The 17,701-nt window shown below is 32.7% G+C and overlaps 1 protein-coding gene and 1 pseudogene across 2 annotated transcripts; one reads left to right on the top strand and one right to left on the bottom strand.

The window, feature by feature from the left end:
- The first annotated feature begins 3,992 nt into the window (after positions 1-3,992).
- On the top strand, positions 3,993-12,475 carry LOC129302781 (subtilisin-like protease SBT4.10; annotated as a pseudogene).
- A 246-nt stretch (positions 12,476-12,721) lies between these two features.
- On the bottom strand, positions 12,722-17,437 carry LOC129302021 (uncharacterized). 2 transcript variants are annotated; one of them, XM_054940687.1, is made up of 6 exons: positions 17,282-17,417; positions 16,417-16,529; positions 16,016-16,143; positions 13,598-13,668; positions 13,419-13,505; positions 12,722-13,121 (listed from the first exon to the last, which is right to left on the bottom strand). In XM_054940687.1, the coding sequence occupies exons 3-6, from the start codon at positions 16,125-16,127 to the stop codon at positions 12,876-12,878; spliced, it is 516 nt and encodes a 171-aa protein (XP_054796662.1). In that variant the 5' UTR covers positions 16,128-16,143; positions 16,417-16,529; positions 17,282-17,417; the 3' UTR covers positions 12,722-12,875. The 2 variants fall into 2 exon arrangements, with proteins under 2 accessions (XP_054796662.1, XP_054796661.1); XM_054940686.1 differs by lacking the exon at positions 16,417-16,529 and having other exon boundaries at positions 17,282-17,437.
- Between the last annotated feature and the right edge of the window lie 264 nt (positions 17,438-17,701).

Here is a 17,701-nt window from a genome sequence, read left to right as displayed (position 1 = left end):
ATTGTAGTATGGTTTATTTTGTCACCATTCGATCTTGTTGAAACTTTAGAAAGTTAGTATAGTGAGGGGTAAACCTTTGACCTCTCAAAGGTTTGAGGCAACTGGGACAAACTTAATCTTTATAGTTGAATGTTAATTGTGTTTATGAAATGTGATTTATGATTTAAATCAATGATGCACATTGGCAATATGTTTAACTTGTGAAATGATTTTGAAAAGATAACCTTGATTATGCCATCCTTTGTGTTTTACGAAATTGATTGTTATTTGTTATTATAGGTGGAGAATTCTGATGTATTATGTGACGAGTTCGAGGAGTATTTGAGTTTATGTAAGTTCATGTACTATAAATTGATTGTTAAAATGCATATTATGTGAAAAATGTGCATAACATGATCATCGGTGGGAGTTCATCTAGGGAAAGGAGTAGATTAATTTAAATCCACATGGTATTGGCAGTGACAGTTGGAATTGAGAATTAACTTTGGCACTGACCGTTGGAATCGGGAGGTAGCCCTTGTCCCATGGTTGATTTGAGACTATCCCACTTGTTCTATGAGGGACTTGAACCTAACTACTGTCATGTCTCAAAAATAGAGGGTGACCGGCATGGGTGTGAACCATTCTCACATTCCCGTAAGCCTCCAAGTGAATGTTTACTTTATTTTTCAAGAAAAGAACAAAATTTAATCAAATCACATGAGAATTAAAATAACTTCTTTAAATTCATTATCATAAGAAAGTATCGACGTTTTTGTAGAAATTTCGGCAGAACCTTCCCTGTAACTAAGATCTCTCGAAAATTCTACAACAAATTTTTTTACAAATAACAGTATAAATTAGGAGCGTAGCTCCTTTCAGCCAGCGACCAATATACAGACAAAAATAAGATTCATCAACAACCTATATGGAGCATCTACTCTTTCTTTTAAATCAAAGGACACACAAATTATATATTTATATTAAAGCAACAATACCAATCAAAATGTCCACCCACTGTAGTTATTTTCCCTTTTTGAGGTCATTGGTGGAATTGGCGCCAGCTAACTAATCTGAGGCCAAATAATTTTTTCCAGTGAATAGCATTCCCATGATAAAATTTTTAAAATTTAAATTGACAATCTCTAATAATGGTGTCCAGAAATTGAAAGTAATTTCACCAAAATTTATAAGTATGTAAGTCATAATCATATTTGTAAAATAAGAATGAATTGAAAATAATTTATGTTATCATGCTAAAAGAAGTCAATCTGCTCTCATATAACTCAAAACGATACCAATTACTAGTCAAAATTAGGTAAATTTCGAAAACACATATTAATTAACATTTAAATTTCTAAGAACTCAACAGAACAGGTTACAAATGTGAACACACAGTTCACGAGGGTAAATAACCAAACGCGGCCTATGTCACGAAAACAAATGTGAACACATCAGTCCACGAGAGTAAGTAACCAAACGCAGCCGAAGCTATGAAACAAATGTGGACACACAGCCCACAAGGGTAAGTAACCAAACGTGACTCAGGCCATGGAATCAAATGCAGGTACGAAGCCCACAAATACCAAACGTGAGAATAAAACTCACGAAACAAACTAGCTAGTATTTAACCACAGCGCGCTACGGGCTAACGGAACTGCTGTTAGCAACATTGTTCTGTTTGGAGTCCTCTCAAAAATCCTATTTCAAACATGCGAGAAAATAATTACTTCTGAAATATAATCAGCGTTTCTAATGCCAAACTCGCATGTATCACTTTAAATTTTAATTTAAAACCTGTTGAAAATGGTCTTTCATAAAATAATATACGAGCTTGCGTTATCTAAATAATCAAGGATTTCAAGAGTTTAATAAACCAAATAATTCCATAAATCTTTAAAACATATTCCCTGAGGAAATAAATGCATATATCCTCCTTTAAACGTCTCGCATCAATATCACAAAGTTTCAAAACTAATGTAATTCACAAGAATAAAATATCTCAATGAAAATTTGTTAAAAATAAAAGTACCAATAAAAATAAATTAAAGGAAATGTTATTCACTTACCTGTTGAAGTTTTAGATTTCTGAAAGTATTCTTCTTTTAAGTCTTATCCGGGTCTTGTTCTTCCACACACCCTAAAAATATAAATATATACAATTTTAATAACTTTTTAATTTAAAATATTTCGCAAATTCACCAATAACCAAACAAGTTCCAAGTGCTCCAATAGCAACGTGCAATCTCATAATCAAATTCCTTTACAGACCTATCGGTTAATTTCTAAATTAATAATTTCTATAAATATTCTGAAGTCAAGTTCAATTTCCTCTTACAAATTTTTCAACAAACATCTTATATGCACCAATATTCAAGTTGTATATCTAAGCCATTCTCTTCCAATTTCACCTCAATAACTTCTTTGCATCAACCATTTCAAATAGAATTAATTTAACTTTAAAATTCCCACATGTATTTCACTACCAACCCTTAAGTTAAATTTTCAGCTCAAATTTAAACCTTCTTCTTGCAATATACAGATAGCAACAAAATTCTTTCAAGGAACTCTATAATTTCAGCCATGAATATATATATCATTATTAAGCTTTGAGATCAATTTCCAACTCAATATTGAGTTGTCCCTTCCCTAAAACAACACGACAACAACAGAGCAGCCCCATTTTCTAAAATTTTTTCGCATACACAGAGCAACGAAAGCCTCACGGACAGCAATAGCAACAAAGATTTATAATTACCTTAATACTATTTCAGCCACTCACACGCACCGACAGAGGAAGGAAAAATGATTTTGAACAGTGAAGAAGAACTGCCGCCATGAATAAAGAAGAATAAGCTCACCAATAATCAGAAAACGAACCCAAAAGGAAGAGATCTTTGCTCACCCAGATCTTGTATACCCACACGAACTAGAAGATAAGAGAAAGAAAGACTTTTCATACTTGAATCATAGCAGAGGCGGACAAACAGCAGTAACTCGGGAAGAAAATCATAGCTGAGGCGAACGAATAAGCATAGCGTCGACGGCTGCTACACGAACGACGGTGCTGGCTTCGGTGGAGGAGGAAGAAGGTAGATTCAGTTGAAAGGAAGAGCAGAATATCGGTGCTCTCAAAACTCTCTCTCTAGTCCAGATCTATCGAGAAAGAAGAAAGAAAGAGTTAAAAAATCTGATGAAACCAATGGCAATTTGGTAATTTCGCATGACCAGAAAAATAAAAAATTCAACTCTTCTTTTGTACTCTTCTGGATTCAAACTGGGGACCTAATATATGAAGTCTTCCTCAGCTGCCACTAGACCAAGTCTTTAACTTGCTATATTTATCCTAAAAACTAATATAAACACACTTTAAGCAAGTTACCCTATATATTTATTTATTTATTTATTTTAAATTTTATTGGGGTTATTACAACTAGTCTCCACCGGTTCATGAGAAGACTAAATTAGGGGTACGACACTCCATGATTGTTAGTATTAGGGAAAATCGAATTACATAAGTGAGTGAGTTTTTCCTAGCCTGGTAGTTCCTCACAAGTAGAAGGCTAGGTTAGTCTCTGAACGACGTAGCCACGTGATAGCCACTAGTTTCGTGTCGGAGGTAACAAGAGGGTATAAGGTTGGCATATGATCATGCATATAAGTCTGGTCACATGGTTCTTAGTTTTGTGATCTGACATGTGTTAAAGGTGCATGGTTGTTATTTGTACGACCTTGTGTTATGTTTTATGAAATAACATGATAAAGTGTGTTGTAGTAAGTCTGATCACATAGTTGTTAGTTTTTTGAACCATGGCTGAGTATTATATGTTATATCTATGTTTTTGCTTAATTGTATCTATTTACAATTAATATGCAATTGTATGGGTTAAATGAAACTTGGTTATTGAGTAGTTGTACTCACCCCTCAATTCTCAATATTTTTAGGACCTAGCTCATCAGATCCAAATCAAGGAAAACACATAGAGGCCTAAGATTGTGAAGTAACCCTTTTTATGCCTCTTTTTGTTACTTTCATGTGTATTTGTTGATGTACTTGCCAACTAGGATTATTTGACATGTTTTATGCATTACTTGCATGATTTCGTGTATCACTTGTGTATTTTATATCCTAGGTTAGTGAGTTTTGATTGTAAATTCATGGATAGGGCCAAAATACTTGTACAAATAGAAACATATGTATTTTGAAAGATTTGGAATGAAATTGATAATTTTGTGTAACATTCCCTCCCCCTAAATGTTTTGTAAAAATCAAGGTTGAGAGGTAATTTTATGATATGATTGTTTTTGTTTGTGTGTGGTGCATTGCACGGGTTTGTGAGAGTCCATTGAGTGTGGTCGAATGATTGGTGTGAGTTACTGGCACGAGTAGTTGAGTTGGGACATCCATTTGCAAAATTTTGTAAAAAAAAGGTCAAAATAAGTTTTGGTGTCCAACTTCTTATGGAAAATGAGTTTGAGTGTGAAACCAGTGCCATTAGCTAGAATTAGGAGAAAGTTTCGTGTAGACACCAAAACTACCTTAATCGAACGTAGAACAGAGACTTAGGACACATCAGAGTTCGCTCCCTGTGCTGTCAAATGATAGCACTAATACTATTAAATTTATGCAATGCGCCGCAACGCATAACGCCTCACGCCGCAATGCATGGCACAGAGAAGACGAGCCACGACGCACGTGTCATTTTTTACACAATCTGTTTTTGAGTTTTAAAACTCATTATTCTGGATCCTAATTAATTTTCAAGCTTCCGCTTTACTTTTAAAACTCTAATTTGAGATTATTAAATAATGTTTGAGATTCGACATGTTGAATTTGGGATTCTTTTCAAAAAGGATTGGAGAAATTCCCTTTTTATGAAATTTTATAATTTGGTAATCCTTTGAAAGTTAATCCCTTGATTGCTATGATTTGGAGTTAAATAATGAATTAGTAAAGGAACCCTTACAGTTTGATCTCTTGGTTATTACAGTTTGGTTGGACATTACAGTGCAAGAGTTCGGTGCACTTCATAGAAAAATCATTGCCAAAAGTAATGAGATTTGCTATAGTGATGAGCTTATGAATTGGTGAGAGCTAAAAAATGTTGGAACATATTTATAGGAGAGCTTTCTCAAACACCCACAACACACACACACGTGTTAGGTTGTTTTAAGTCTTCTTTAGCTTTATATGAACAAGTTTACGAACTATAATCATAATTGACAAATTCATTTCTCATATGGATATGGTTTTTGTTCAATTAGGGTTAATTCTCTTTTACAATAAGTTTTAGATTCACAAGGTGGGAACAGTATTACAAGTTTAAAAGGGACTTAATTAATTAAATCTTTGATATTATTAAAGAAAAAGCCCGGACCATTGCTTATTGTAAGCCCAATGATACTAGAATCCACGGATACCATTAAGAGTTATAGAGTTATATAGAATAGAAGGCACAATCATATTTTATTCATTGATATTCAATATAATTGGATGAAATTATAGTGCACAAGAGGCAATAATATATATAATGTGTAAAGTACTACAGGTGCTGAAAGGAAGAACACATAACCCTAAGTATACAACATTCTAGAATATCAGTGAGGTATAGTATCATTGGGCTTTTCAACTTAGAATAAGTATTAGTCTAGGTTTGTCTTCAATAGATATGTGTGTATATATTAGGGCAATAGAAATTAAAATTTTCGCTTTAAACAAAATAGAAAGATGATAAATTGAAACAAACTTGTTTCTTTTTCCAATAATAATTACTTTGATCACTTCCGTCTCTTAGAAAATAATTATTAAGTTAGTGAACATAAAAACCACCATCCAAATTAATAAAACAAAAATAGCCGGTTACTTAATCATATAATTGTCAATTTGCTGACAAAACCAACACACACACAAGTGTAAGTTTGTTTTAAGTCTTCATCAGCTCTATATTTCATGCAACCAGAACAAGTTTGATACCACTCCAAGTATATAAACTGCATAGACTTTTAACCTTTGCATCAAGACTTAATGGTGGCAAGCAATAATATTTGTTTGAAAGCAACAAGACTGATCATGAGTTATTATCTAAGAAAAATAATGCAAAAACACAATCTATGAAAGGGTAAAATTAAAAAAATATTTAACACCTGACTTCATATTGATGAATGTGATTGCCTTTAATAATAAAAAAATATTTTCTTTGAACCACAATATACAACATTTTCTAGAAGCTATGATTGGTCTAAAATATAAAATATTAGATCATTTTTATAATTTTTCACTTATTACTCTTTTTTAAAAATAATGTATTAAAATTTTAATTGTCATTATTAAGCTCTTATATAATATACATACATATATATATATATATATAGGATATTTGATAAGAGTATAATTAAAAAAAATATAAATTTTTTAAGAAATTAAAATGATACATTGATTACTGATTAAATTCAATTATTATTTCTTCATTAGGCTTGCCTCTATTCATGTTGTATGGAATTTGAGTGTGCATTAGTCGTCATCTTGATAATTTTCTGCTTGGCCACATTTCCATTAGTTGAGTCACTACATCTTTTTTTCTTTTTTAATTGAAATGTAAGATAAAAGATACTCCCTCCATTTAAAAATGTAAGGCATTTTTTGAGGAATTGAATGTTAAAAAATATAAGGTATTTTTAATCTTTTGAGGTATAATTATTATTTTTTTTTCAAAGTATCCCTATTGATAATAACTTTATATTTATTATAGGGTGTTTAATAGGGGTAAATATAAAAGATATGATTAGTTGAAAAGTAGGTAACTATTTTATTGAAGGTTGAGATTTGATTAAAAATGCCTTACATTTTTAAACTGAAGGAGTACAAGTTAAAGTTTTTGTCAAGAAAATACAAATTACTTCTTCCGTTTAAAAATGTAATACATTTTTAACTAAATCTCACCCCCAATAAATAGTTACTTATTTTTAACCTAACCCTATCTTTTCGTATTTATCCCTATAGATACCCTAAAATAAATATAAGTAATTTATTTAATAGGGGCACTTTTTAGAAAAAAAATGATTACAACTTTTTTTTTTACCAACACAATGATAATATCTTAAAGAATAAAAATACTTTATATTTTTAACGGAGAGTGTATATGATTAAGAAACATGCTATTTTTTTATTATTATCATTTAAATAATTATTTCATAAATACAGAAGTTATCAAAGCAATTATTATTAGAACAAGGAAAAAGTTTGTTTTGAATTCATCAGCTTTATATTTTGTGCCGTTTTTGCATGTAAAAAGGAGAATATATTTTGTGCGTTTTTAAAATCATTAGATAGACTTCCCTAACCATAGCCGTCCATTTTCTTCATCATTTTTAACACTAAATTAATTTTAGAAAATTTGTTTATAAACTTTTTTTTAATTTATATATGCATCTGTTAGTTTACATAATTCATTTATTTATTTATTATACAAAATTTAAGAGGAGATTCTTAAAATAAAAAAATAAGAAATTAATTGTTAAATATCTTCTAATTTGTAACATTTTTTAACTATACAAAAGCAGGTAATGTTGCATAAAAAATTTTATAAATGTAGCTAATGGAATTAAAATTTCAAATATTTGCAAGTTATAAATTTAGAGTTTACAAATTATCTATTCATTGTACTTATGATATAAAAAAAAAGTCTAAAAATATATTCCCTTCTTGTAAGCTCTCACCAAAATGATTGAGAAATGACTTTTGAAAAATTATAAAAAAATTTGATTACCAACATAGAAGGTGTATAATTATAAGATAATAACATTTTAGATCACTTTAAACAAGATAATAAGGTGTATATATGATGATATATTGATATTTAATGGTAAATTTTTTTTTTACTTTTTTTGAAATTGAGATTAACTAAATACTCAATATTAAATTAATATAAAGATTAACTAAATTTTTCATGCCATGCAATTCTTAGTCAAGTCTAGTCTAAAACTTAAATAACCATGTACATAAAGCTAAGTTATGATAATTTGCTATCTTACAGATATTAAAATTTTAAACTTGTTTTGCTACAAAGTTTATTACATATACACCACGTTTAATTTTAAATTATTGAACTAGTAATAAATAATTTGAAAACTACATGAATAAAAATGTTTTAATTTATAAGTTGTTAATCCTATGTTTATTAAAAACTTAAATAATGCAATGAAAAACATAAATAACATATCTTATTTTATAATTTATTCTCCCAGTTCAATGTTTCTTAGAAATTATTTAAAAATTTAAAACTAATTTTGGAAGTACATCATACAAATAAGTGAATTTTTATAATTTATTTTTATTATAGAATCTCTCATATTTATATATATTTAAAATATGAACGATTTGTTGTATTCCATCGTCTTCCTGCTACAATTGAAGCAGTGTGGGTGCCATGGCCTCTATTATCTCTGACTGATTCATCTACATAGAATCGTGCTCCTATGATTTTGTGGTTGCATTTGAAGTTTTTGCCTGCCGCGCAAGTTCCTGGACAGTGGACACACAGAATACAAACGTACCAAACAATAATTTAGGGTTTAATTAATAAGATTTTTTTAATTGAGACATCCTATATTAAATAAGGTAAAGATAAAAAAAATATGTAATTTTAAATAAAGACAATTGACTAACTCATTAGGACTGATAGAGTATATATGTGTGTGTGTATAATTTATATTGCCCAAGTAAAATTTTCCAAATTGCCCAAATCAAACTTTGAAGTCGCAAATCCATCTTATTTAAAGCTAATGCATTTACTTTGAATAAATGCAAGCACCAATCAATTCTTCACTCATTAAACGTATTAGACATCATTTTTAGATATGAAACAGAAGCAAAATCAAATTTTTTAAGTAGAAATAAATAAAAGTCACAAGTGTTGTAAAAATATAGTTATAAATAGTCCTTCATGTTGTAATGATATATGCAATTGGCAGTAATATTACAACAATGGCTAAGCATCATCGTTCTGATGTTTTCTTTTGTTTGTCTCTCACTCTTGCTTCTATAGCAATGCCCTTGACATGCCAAGCTAGTGGCACTGATGATGATGAAAGAAAAACATATATCATCTAGATGGGATCACTTCCCGGTGAATCATTGTACTCTCCGACCTCTGATCATCTCAGCATGCTTCAACAATTGACCAATGAAATGGATGCAGCAAGTTCGTTGGTTCGAAGCTATAAGAGAAGTTTCAATGGGTTCTCTGCAAAACTGACAGAAGAACAAAGAGGAAAGAGTGGTGAGATGAAAGGAGTGGTATCGATTTTTCCAAGCACAACACTTCACACGCACACAACAAGATCATGGGATTTCATGGGTATGGTTGAGTCAATCACACGAAACATGTCGGATGAAAGTGATGTTATGTTGGGACACATTGACACTGGAATTTGGCCTGAATCTGAGAGTTTTAGAGCTTTTCGGTCCTCCTCCTAAAAAATGGAAAGGTATTCTCTTCCAAAACTATGAAAATATAATATAACATGATTAGTTTAGTCTGGATTCTTTTGTTAAGATTTCATCAGTATGATATTGGATATTGAATATTGAATCATGTTGTCATAACAAATAATTTTTTATTTTATTATTTCAAAAGTGAATAATTCATGAAATCAAAATAAATAAAAGTAGATGTTGGAATGATCCTTTTTCATTTCTTTTTTTTGGACCAAAAGTGTAGTTATTATTTGATTGACTTAATAAAAAAAATGAAAACAGATGGGGAATTTTTGGACAAATTTTAATTGTTTGTATTGTGTCCAGGAACTTGTGCAGGTGGGAAAAACTTCAAATGCAACAACAAAATCATAGGAGCACGATACTACATTGAAGCACGCACACTGCTTCTCAACTATAAATAGAGTCGAGAATAAAGACCAAGTATGAGAGTCAAGTTTGAAAACCTAATTTATATAAGAGGTAAGGTTTGAAAAATTGATGGTTTTTTTTTTAAAAAAAAATTAAGCTTTTAAATCCGACCCTAATAGGCTCTAAAAAAAGGGCTCGGGCTTGGACAGATCTCTAAACCTTATTCTTCAAAATATTAATGTTGATTCTTTTGCCATTTATGTTAACAAGATATTGAGAGATTTTTTATTAATTTCCTAAACATGATTACTTTTTAAAGTCTATTTCTTAGTTTTAATTAATGTTGCAATTTATGATACACAAGTTTTTATATTTATTAAATTTGATAAGATTAATTTAAAATGAAAATTTGTATAGTCACTTTAAAAGTTGATTAAAATTCCAATTATGTATTTGTATTTATTTATTTTATTAAATTTTTTATTTTTTTATTTTTTTTAAAACAAAACGAGCTCAAGGCCAAGCTTCAAAAATATATCATCTTTTTTAGAAAACGGGCTTAAGGGCCTGAACTCTTAAGAGTTGGGCCGGCTCATTTTCTCACTCTTACTGTAGCAGGAAACTGTATTCATGGCGTGAGCTTGTACGGAATCACAGAAGGCACTGCAAGAGGAGGGGTCCCATCTGCAAGAATCGCTGTATCCAAAGCTTGCAACAGTCATACATATATGAATACATGAAGTTTTGTTAACAAAAAAAAAAAAAAATTGGGTAAAGAGTTGGTGTATCTCACATGAATTAACAAACATGGTACATATATGTACTAGGTTACGATGTTGCCAAAATCTTGGCTGCTTTTGATGATGCCATTGCAGATGGAGTTGATACCATTTCAGTTTCACTGGGTTTGGATGATCCACCTTATTCTTTCAATCAAGATGCTGTGGCAATATGTTCATTTCATGCAATGGTTAGAGGGATGCTCACAGTGCAATCTGCGGGAAATAACGGGCCTGTTCCAAGCTTGGCCGCCAGTTTAACGCCGTGGGTACTTTCAGTCGCAGCAAGCACCACAGATCGCCAGATATTCAACAAGCTTGTTCTTGGAAATGGAACTATCTTGGTGCGAAGTGAAATAAATGTCTTTGAGTCAAAGGGCACAAAATTGCCCATCGCAAAATGCCACAAAAATGTTTTGGAGATCTGTGGACATTGCTCAAAGGAAAGATCGTATCTTGCCCTGCTGATGAGACTGAGTGTGCTAATTCTTATGAAGCTGGTGCTGTTGGTGTAATTGAAGATAGTATGGGCCTTTGGAAATTGTGACTATACTTCCATCAATTTTTTTGTCTACTGAACAAGACACTAATTAAGTCTTGCACAATATCAGAACACCCAGAAGCTGAGATAACCAAGAGTGAGAGTATTATGGATAGCACTGCACCAGGAGTAGCTAAATTCTCGTCACGTGGGCCCAACAAGATAGTTCCTGAAATCCTAAAACTAGATATAACTGCCTCTGGAGTTGATATTTTAGTAGCATTTTCACCCATGGTTTCTCCATCAGGTAACACTTCAGAAAAATGATCTATAAAAGTACAAAATACATTATAACTGATCATGCATATATATATCACCTTTAGTTTCATTTTACAATGATACTACTCCATTTTGAAATATAAGAAAAATTACCTTATGTTTCTTTGTTTTTCATTATAAGCAAAACAACCAATTTTAAGAAGCATTACTCATATTTTTCCTAAATTGTCCCTCATAAATAGAGAATGCTATCAAATTAGAGGGAAAAAAGTAAACATTAATTATAAGAATATTTTTGTCTAAACTTTTCAATTTCAAACATAATTAGTATGATTAACTAATTTTCTTAAATTATGAGTTGGTTGAAATTCTTCTATATTCAAAAATGGAGGGAGTGTGATTGTTAGATTGTGGAGGGAGATAGTTAAACACACGTATGCATTATTGACTTTTACTTTTACAACTTCATTCTTCACTCTATACACTAAAAGAGATTTATAATTTCTCCTCCAGGCTCTGATACCATAGACACAAGAAGGTTCAATTACAGTTTTCTCAAAGGATCTTCTATGGCATGTCCACACGTGTCTGGAGCAGCTGCCTATGCGAAAAGTTGCCATCCACATTGGTCTCCAGCAGCCTTCAAATCTGCAATTATGACTACAGCTAAACCTATGACTGGCAACGTCGATAATCACATTGGTGAGTTTGCTTATGGATCAGGACATGTTAATCCTGTGCAAGCTATTGATCCTGGTTTCCGGATTAGTTTATGACCTTTCCAAGGAAGATTACTTGCTAATTCTTTGCAACTTGGGTTATGATACTCAAATGATTCAACAGATCTCTGAAGCTCCAGATATTACATGTCCTAAGTTTCCGGATAGATCCATGATAATAAACGCAAATTATCCCCCAATAGGGATAAAGGTTATACAAACTTCCATTGTCAAGGTCAATCGAGTAGTCACAAATGTTGGATTTGCCAGCTCAAATTACACAGCAACTATTCTCCCAACATCAGGACTCAACATTGCAGTGGAACCTCAGTTCCTTTCTTTCAAGTCTTTGAATGAGAAACAGACTTTTGTTGTCACAATCGTCGGATAAAAATTGCCAAAAAAAAGTGATGTCCACATCACTTCCATGGTCAGATGGAACTCACAATGTTAGGAGTCCCATTATTGTAAATGTCCTGAAACTCAATTAAACATTTTTTTGTGCCAAGCAGTGGACCTTAATTAATAGCCGGCACTTTTGACTTGAATTATAAGATTTATTATAATTATGAATTGATATGATTTGTATCATTCGAAATAATTTTTCTAACATGATTGCTAACGTTAACTATATGAATTAATAAATTAACCTTTCCTTAATAATAACTATTTAAGATCAAATCTCAATTCAAGTCTTTCACCTGAGGATCAAACAGACTAGATACGTTAACAAATTGACTGCTGCTTTGCTTGTTTTCCTACAAACTTTTCCCCACATGGGATTTGATTACTCAACGGCGCTTCTTACCCTTCTTCTTATCTCCGTTTTTCCTTTTTCCTCCACCGGGTCTGGGCACATGGTTTTCAGTAACTTGATCTTTAGATTGGGCTGGATTTAACAAATGCTTCACATTAAGGACGCCATTTTTGAAACGACCTTCACTTGACTTCAGACCCCTCTCCTCAGGTCTTCGCTTCCCCACTGATCTTTTACTGCTGCCACCAAGCTTTCCCCCAAATTGTCCAAGAATCAAGCGCTACAAGCCAGAGTGGAGAAAATTGGTAAAACAGTCAGCAGGAGTCACACACACCAGTAAGATCATTAATACCATCAGAAATGTTCTAGCGATTTTTAAGCAGCTGTTTGTTGCTACCACAATTCAAGCTCAAAGGAGATTCAAACACATGTTAAGGATTAATTTAAGCTATTCACCGTAGTTGTTTCCTTTAAAAAGCTTGTGCCATTGGATTGAGACCATTCTCGACAATGATGGTCAAACCTTGTCCATTAAATTAATTGTGAGCAATCATTCTAGTGAATGCAACGGCTTTACCTCTTGGAGCATTTGCTGCTCTCTCTCCTTCTGTTTCTTCATCCTTGGTCGTGCCACGCTTAAAGGTAATCTCTGCTGCTTAGGGGCCTGCATAAGGAACAAAGACAACAATATTAGATTTGTTTGCCAGGTCCCCAAGTCTATATGTTGTTCCGTAGCACATGATGCAGCAAAGATACCTTCCCGCCTAGAGAAACAACCTTCCTATCTTCAATCTTCTTACGTTCTTTCCATGACATATGTGAGTAGCCTGAAAAAATAGCATTAGTTGGCACCATCAAGAGCAACATCAAATCATCAATATGAAATTCAATGGACAAGGTTAATTGGGAATCACAAACTACAGAAGGAACTGTTTTAAAACCATAAATTTCTAGACCCAGACACGCCTTCACTTACCATCAAGCAAATATCCAATAAGCCAAATCACGATGAAAAATGCACAAGCAAAATACCATATTCAGCGCAATTTTTTAATCCCGCATACTCTTCCAATAATGTCCAGTGCTCTTGCTTTATTTTAAAATGCCAACTCAAAATTGAAATCTGATCAGGTATGAACTTTATTAGTATTTGACTTTTGACTAGCTGTTATGTAGCGTTTGACTCTATGGAATTTTGACCAGTTACTATGTATGAGTTCACACTGTGGATTATTAACCTTGGATTGCAATGTAAAACCTGGTATGACATACAATGAAGCTCAGAATTCACTATATTTTATAGATAAACTTCATGAAATTAAAGTTTAGAGAAATTTATTGATAGTTCGAGAAATAATTCAAGGGTTTACACACACAAGGTGAAAGCACAATCTTACACATTATTCATAATTGAACAGCTTCAAATCTATAACCAAGACTAAAGCAGTTTAACATGCCACCTTTCTTCTCCATTAAAAACAAAGGTTAAAATAAATATAAGCCCCCCAAACTTTGAGTCATATGCACAGGACACCTCTAACGTCTTATAGTTGTAATAAACTCTCCTCAACTTTTCTTTATAAGCAAAGAACTCCCTTCAGAGAATCCGTTAAGTCATTAAAGAAAATTGCTATGTTATCTATAAGGGTATTATTTGACACCTGATTTGGACTCAGGTATTTTAGTTATTTCCTCCTCGCACAAACGCACAACATCCTTTGTTCTTCATTAAAAAGCTGAGAGTATAGTTCTCCTAGTAGATATATTCTCATCCCCGTTAACATCTGATTCATAACTCTTCAATAGAAGTTTGAGTTTAGATGCAGGAAATGTTTGTTCTAAGGAACTTTGCCATCAATGCCATCTAGTAGCCCAAACCAATTTCCTTTGCTATTGGTAATTGTGCCATCAAAGCATTCAAAAGGGGCATTATTATAGCAGCACATATTACTATCAACGAGAACCATTAAATGTGTTATGTCTTGCAGGCGATTTCATTAAAGCAAGCAAAGAGAGCTAAAAAAATTGAAGAAAATAATTTGAAGAAAAACTCATAGACTGAGTTTCCTTAAACATGAGATCCATTATAATTTTCTCCTTTAACATTGTTTAAAAGACCAACAATGTTTATTTTAACAAAGGAATCCAAGAACTAGAGTACGTACAAAGAGAAAATCTACATGTTGAACCACCAGCAATTCTGCAGAAATCCAAAACAAAACCAAAAAAAAAACAGAGTGCAGCTTTCTAGGTACATGAAGGGAATGAAGAAATCCAACAAGAAAGAGTATCGTAAGTTTGCAAGATTATCATGAAAAACCCGGGTGCAACACCTTCCTCCAGCCACAACTTTGCTATAGGTGCAAAAGGGGGCATTCAAAATCCAAAGCATGAAGGATAGAGGAGGAAGATGGAATTTGGGGCTTGAGCAACTTTGATACAGGTGCACAATGGAGATGGAAATGGTATATCCCAGTGATGGAGACAGAAGAAGATGAAATCTGGAAACTAGGGAAGGAAAAAATAATGGGTTTTTCTTGACTTTCTAAGGGAGTAGAAAACAAAATGTGCTTTTTGATTGGGGAGAGAAATTAATAAATGACCCAGGATGTAAGATGCAATGTGGCTCAATTAACTCTGACATGGCAGTTTCCATAAATAATTTAACAGTTTCACCAACAGTAAGGGTTTCTCTACATGGTACATATAAATAAACGTTAAGGAAAGTTTATTGTCGAGCTAAAAAGAGCCAAAAAGATTGTTCTTCACACAAGTTTATGGAGGTTATGAGTACTTTAGAAGAAAAGGGGAAAAAAAGGGAACCAATACATATCAAGAATGGAAAAAAAATAGCATCCTAAATCTTAAATTCACTAAAAAAAAAAGTATTTTAAAGAATATCATGAATATTAGTTACCAAACATGTATAGGTTGAGCTGCAACAGACCAAACCAAAGAAATCAAGACCCAGATATTCAAATTGCATGACCAAGAATACAATCATCCACAATTTTGTGTAGTCTGAAGTCCAGTTTGAATTCTCCATAAGAGAACCAGAGCATAACAAAATAAGCAAAAAGCATATCATAGTAAACGAAAAGACTAATACAATAGGGGATGATAATTAACAAAAGGTAAAAGAAGGTGGTGCAAAAGGCAATGGAAGAAAAGTACCAAAATTTTCGACATCTTTCATAATCTTCCTTATGTCCATTTCTTGATCCTGTGCACCCATATGACCATGTAAGGGTCCATGCTTATCAACTTGTTTCTTCTTCTTGTACATTTTTTCCAAGAACTACCTGAAAGTCAAAAGAGAGGATATCAAGAAATAAACTATTAGTAAATGACGAAACTCTAGGAAGCAATTCAGATTTGAGAAGGATGCAAATTGATGCCTTCATCAACCAAAACATTTGAGCCTGTTCATGGGAGTTCTATATTCTATAACAAAATTATACAATCCTTATCAAACAGGCCAGAAAAGAAAGAAAACTAATACTGCATAAGATAATTGCAACTTGCAGACAATGAATTATAAAATCAGGCATTATAAATTCCTTGCATTCTCTTACCAATAACATCATTCAAGAAGAATGAGTAAGATGCTTTTCCCCCATCATTCACTGGTGTCAAAGGAAAACGAGGGTTGGATAGTGATTGTTGACCTTCTCCCAGGTCTCCAAGACTTACCTCGCAAATTAAAATTTTCTATTGGTATGGATCTCTACAAACTCTTCCATCAGGTACAAAGCTGGATAAACTCATACATCTCAAAATGCAAAATACCAAAATAAAGCCACTTGGGCATGGTTGCAGTGTAGGTTACTTTGACCATTCTCACACATCTCTATTGATTAAGCAGAGTGTTTTCTATAGCTTATTTTTCCAATCTTTATATTTTTATCAGATGGATAATCTAAAGTTTTTGGACGTGAGAAACTCCAAATCTTGCAATATGTCGAAAACTAGAAAGATTAGTTCTTGAGGGATGCAAGCAACTTGTAAAAATTGATCCTTCTCTTGGCCAGCTGAAAAGCCTTGTTGAAATAAATTTTAAAGATTGCATAAATCTTAAAATCCTTCCAATATAATTGGAAATGGCATCTCTGAAAGCGTTTGTTCTCTGTAGCTCCATTAAAGTAAAAAAAATAATTACAAAATTTGGGGAATTTATGAAAACTCTCTTAGTACTCGACGTTAAGAAGGCAAGTATAGCCGAACTCCCCGAGTCACTTGGATCCCTAATTAATCTGGAAACTTTGGATTTAAGGGGATGCCCAAATCTTCGTGCCCTTCCCCTGAACATTCACAAATTGAAGCGCCTGAAAGTTCTGGATATTTATGGATGCTCGCGATTTTGTAGACTACCAGCAGTTTATGCAGAAAAGCAAACAAGAGTTGCCTGAGTTCGTAAAGGAGGTTAGTTCCGGTACATACCCGACAGCGATATCTGATGGCGAAAGAAAGGAATGGCGATGCCGGCTAGCGACAAAGGCTGGGCTGGCGGCTGCAGAACGATGTGGCTTGAGAGGTAACGGAGGAAGCACAGAAGGGTGATAGCAACGAGCCAAAGAGGGATTGGCAAGGTTATTTTTGTAATTAAAAAATAACTGTCAACATTTTGGTCCTTGCAAAAATCTGCCCCTCCTCATATGAAACGCGGGATTGTTTTGTGTTTTAGGCTGGGCTCCTTTAACGTTTTGGTCTAACATGATAAAGGATTGGCCTCGTTAAACAAAAATTTAATTAAAAAAAAAAAAAGGAAAGAAACTATCCTCATGCAAGATTTAAAAAAAAAAAAAAACATAACAAGCTTCCATTTGCAACTTGCAAGTGATTTTTTTTTTTTTTCAGAGT

Source organism: Prosopis cineraria, unplaced genomic scaffold (assembly GCF_029017545.1).
Source record: "Prosopis cineraria cultivar Desert tree isolate PC_DT_omini unplaced genomic scaffold, ASM2901754v1 PC2, whole genome shotgun sequence".
NCBI lineage: Eukaryota > Viridiplantae > Streptophyta > Magnoliopsida > Fabales > Fabaceae > Prosopis > Prosopis cineraria.
The sequence above is the reverse complement of the archived record's forward strand: the minus strand, read 5'-3'. Positions and strand labels throughout refer to the sequence as shown.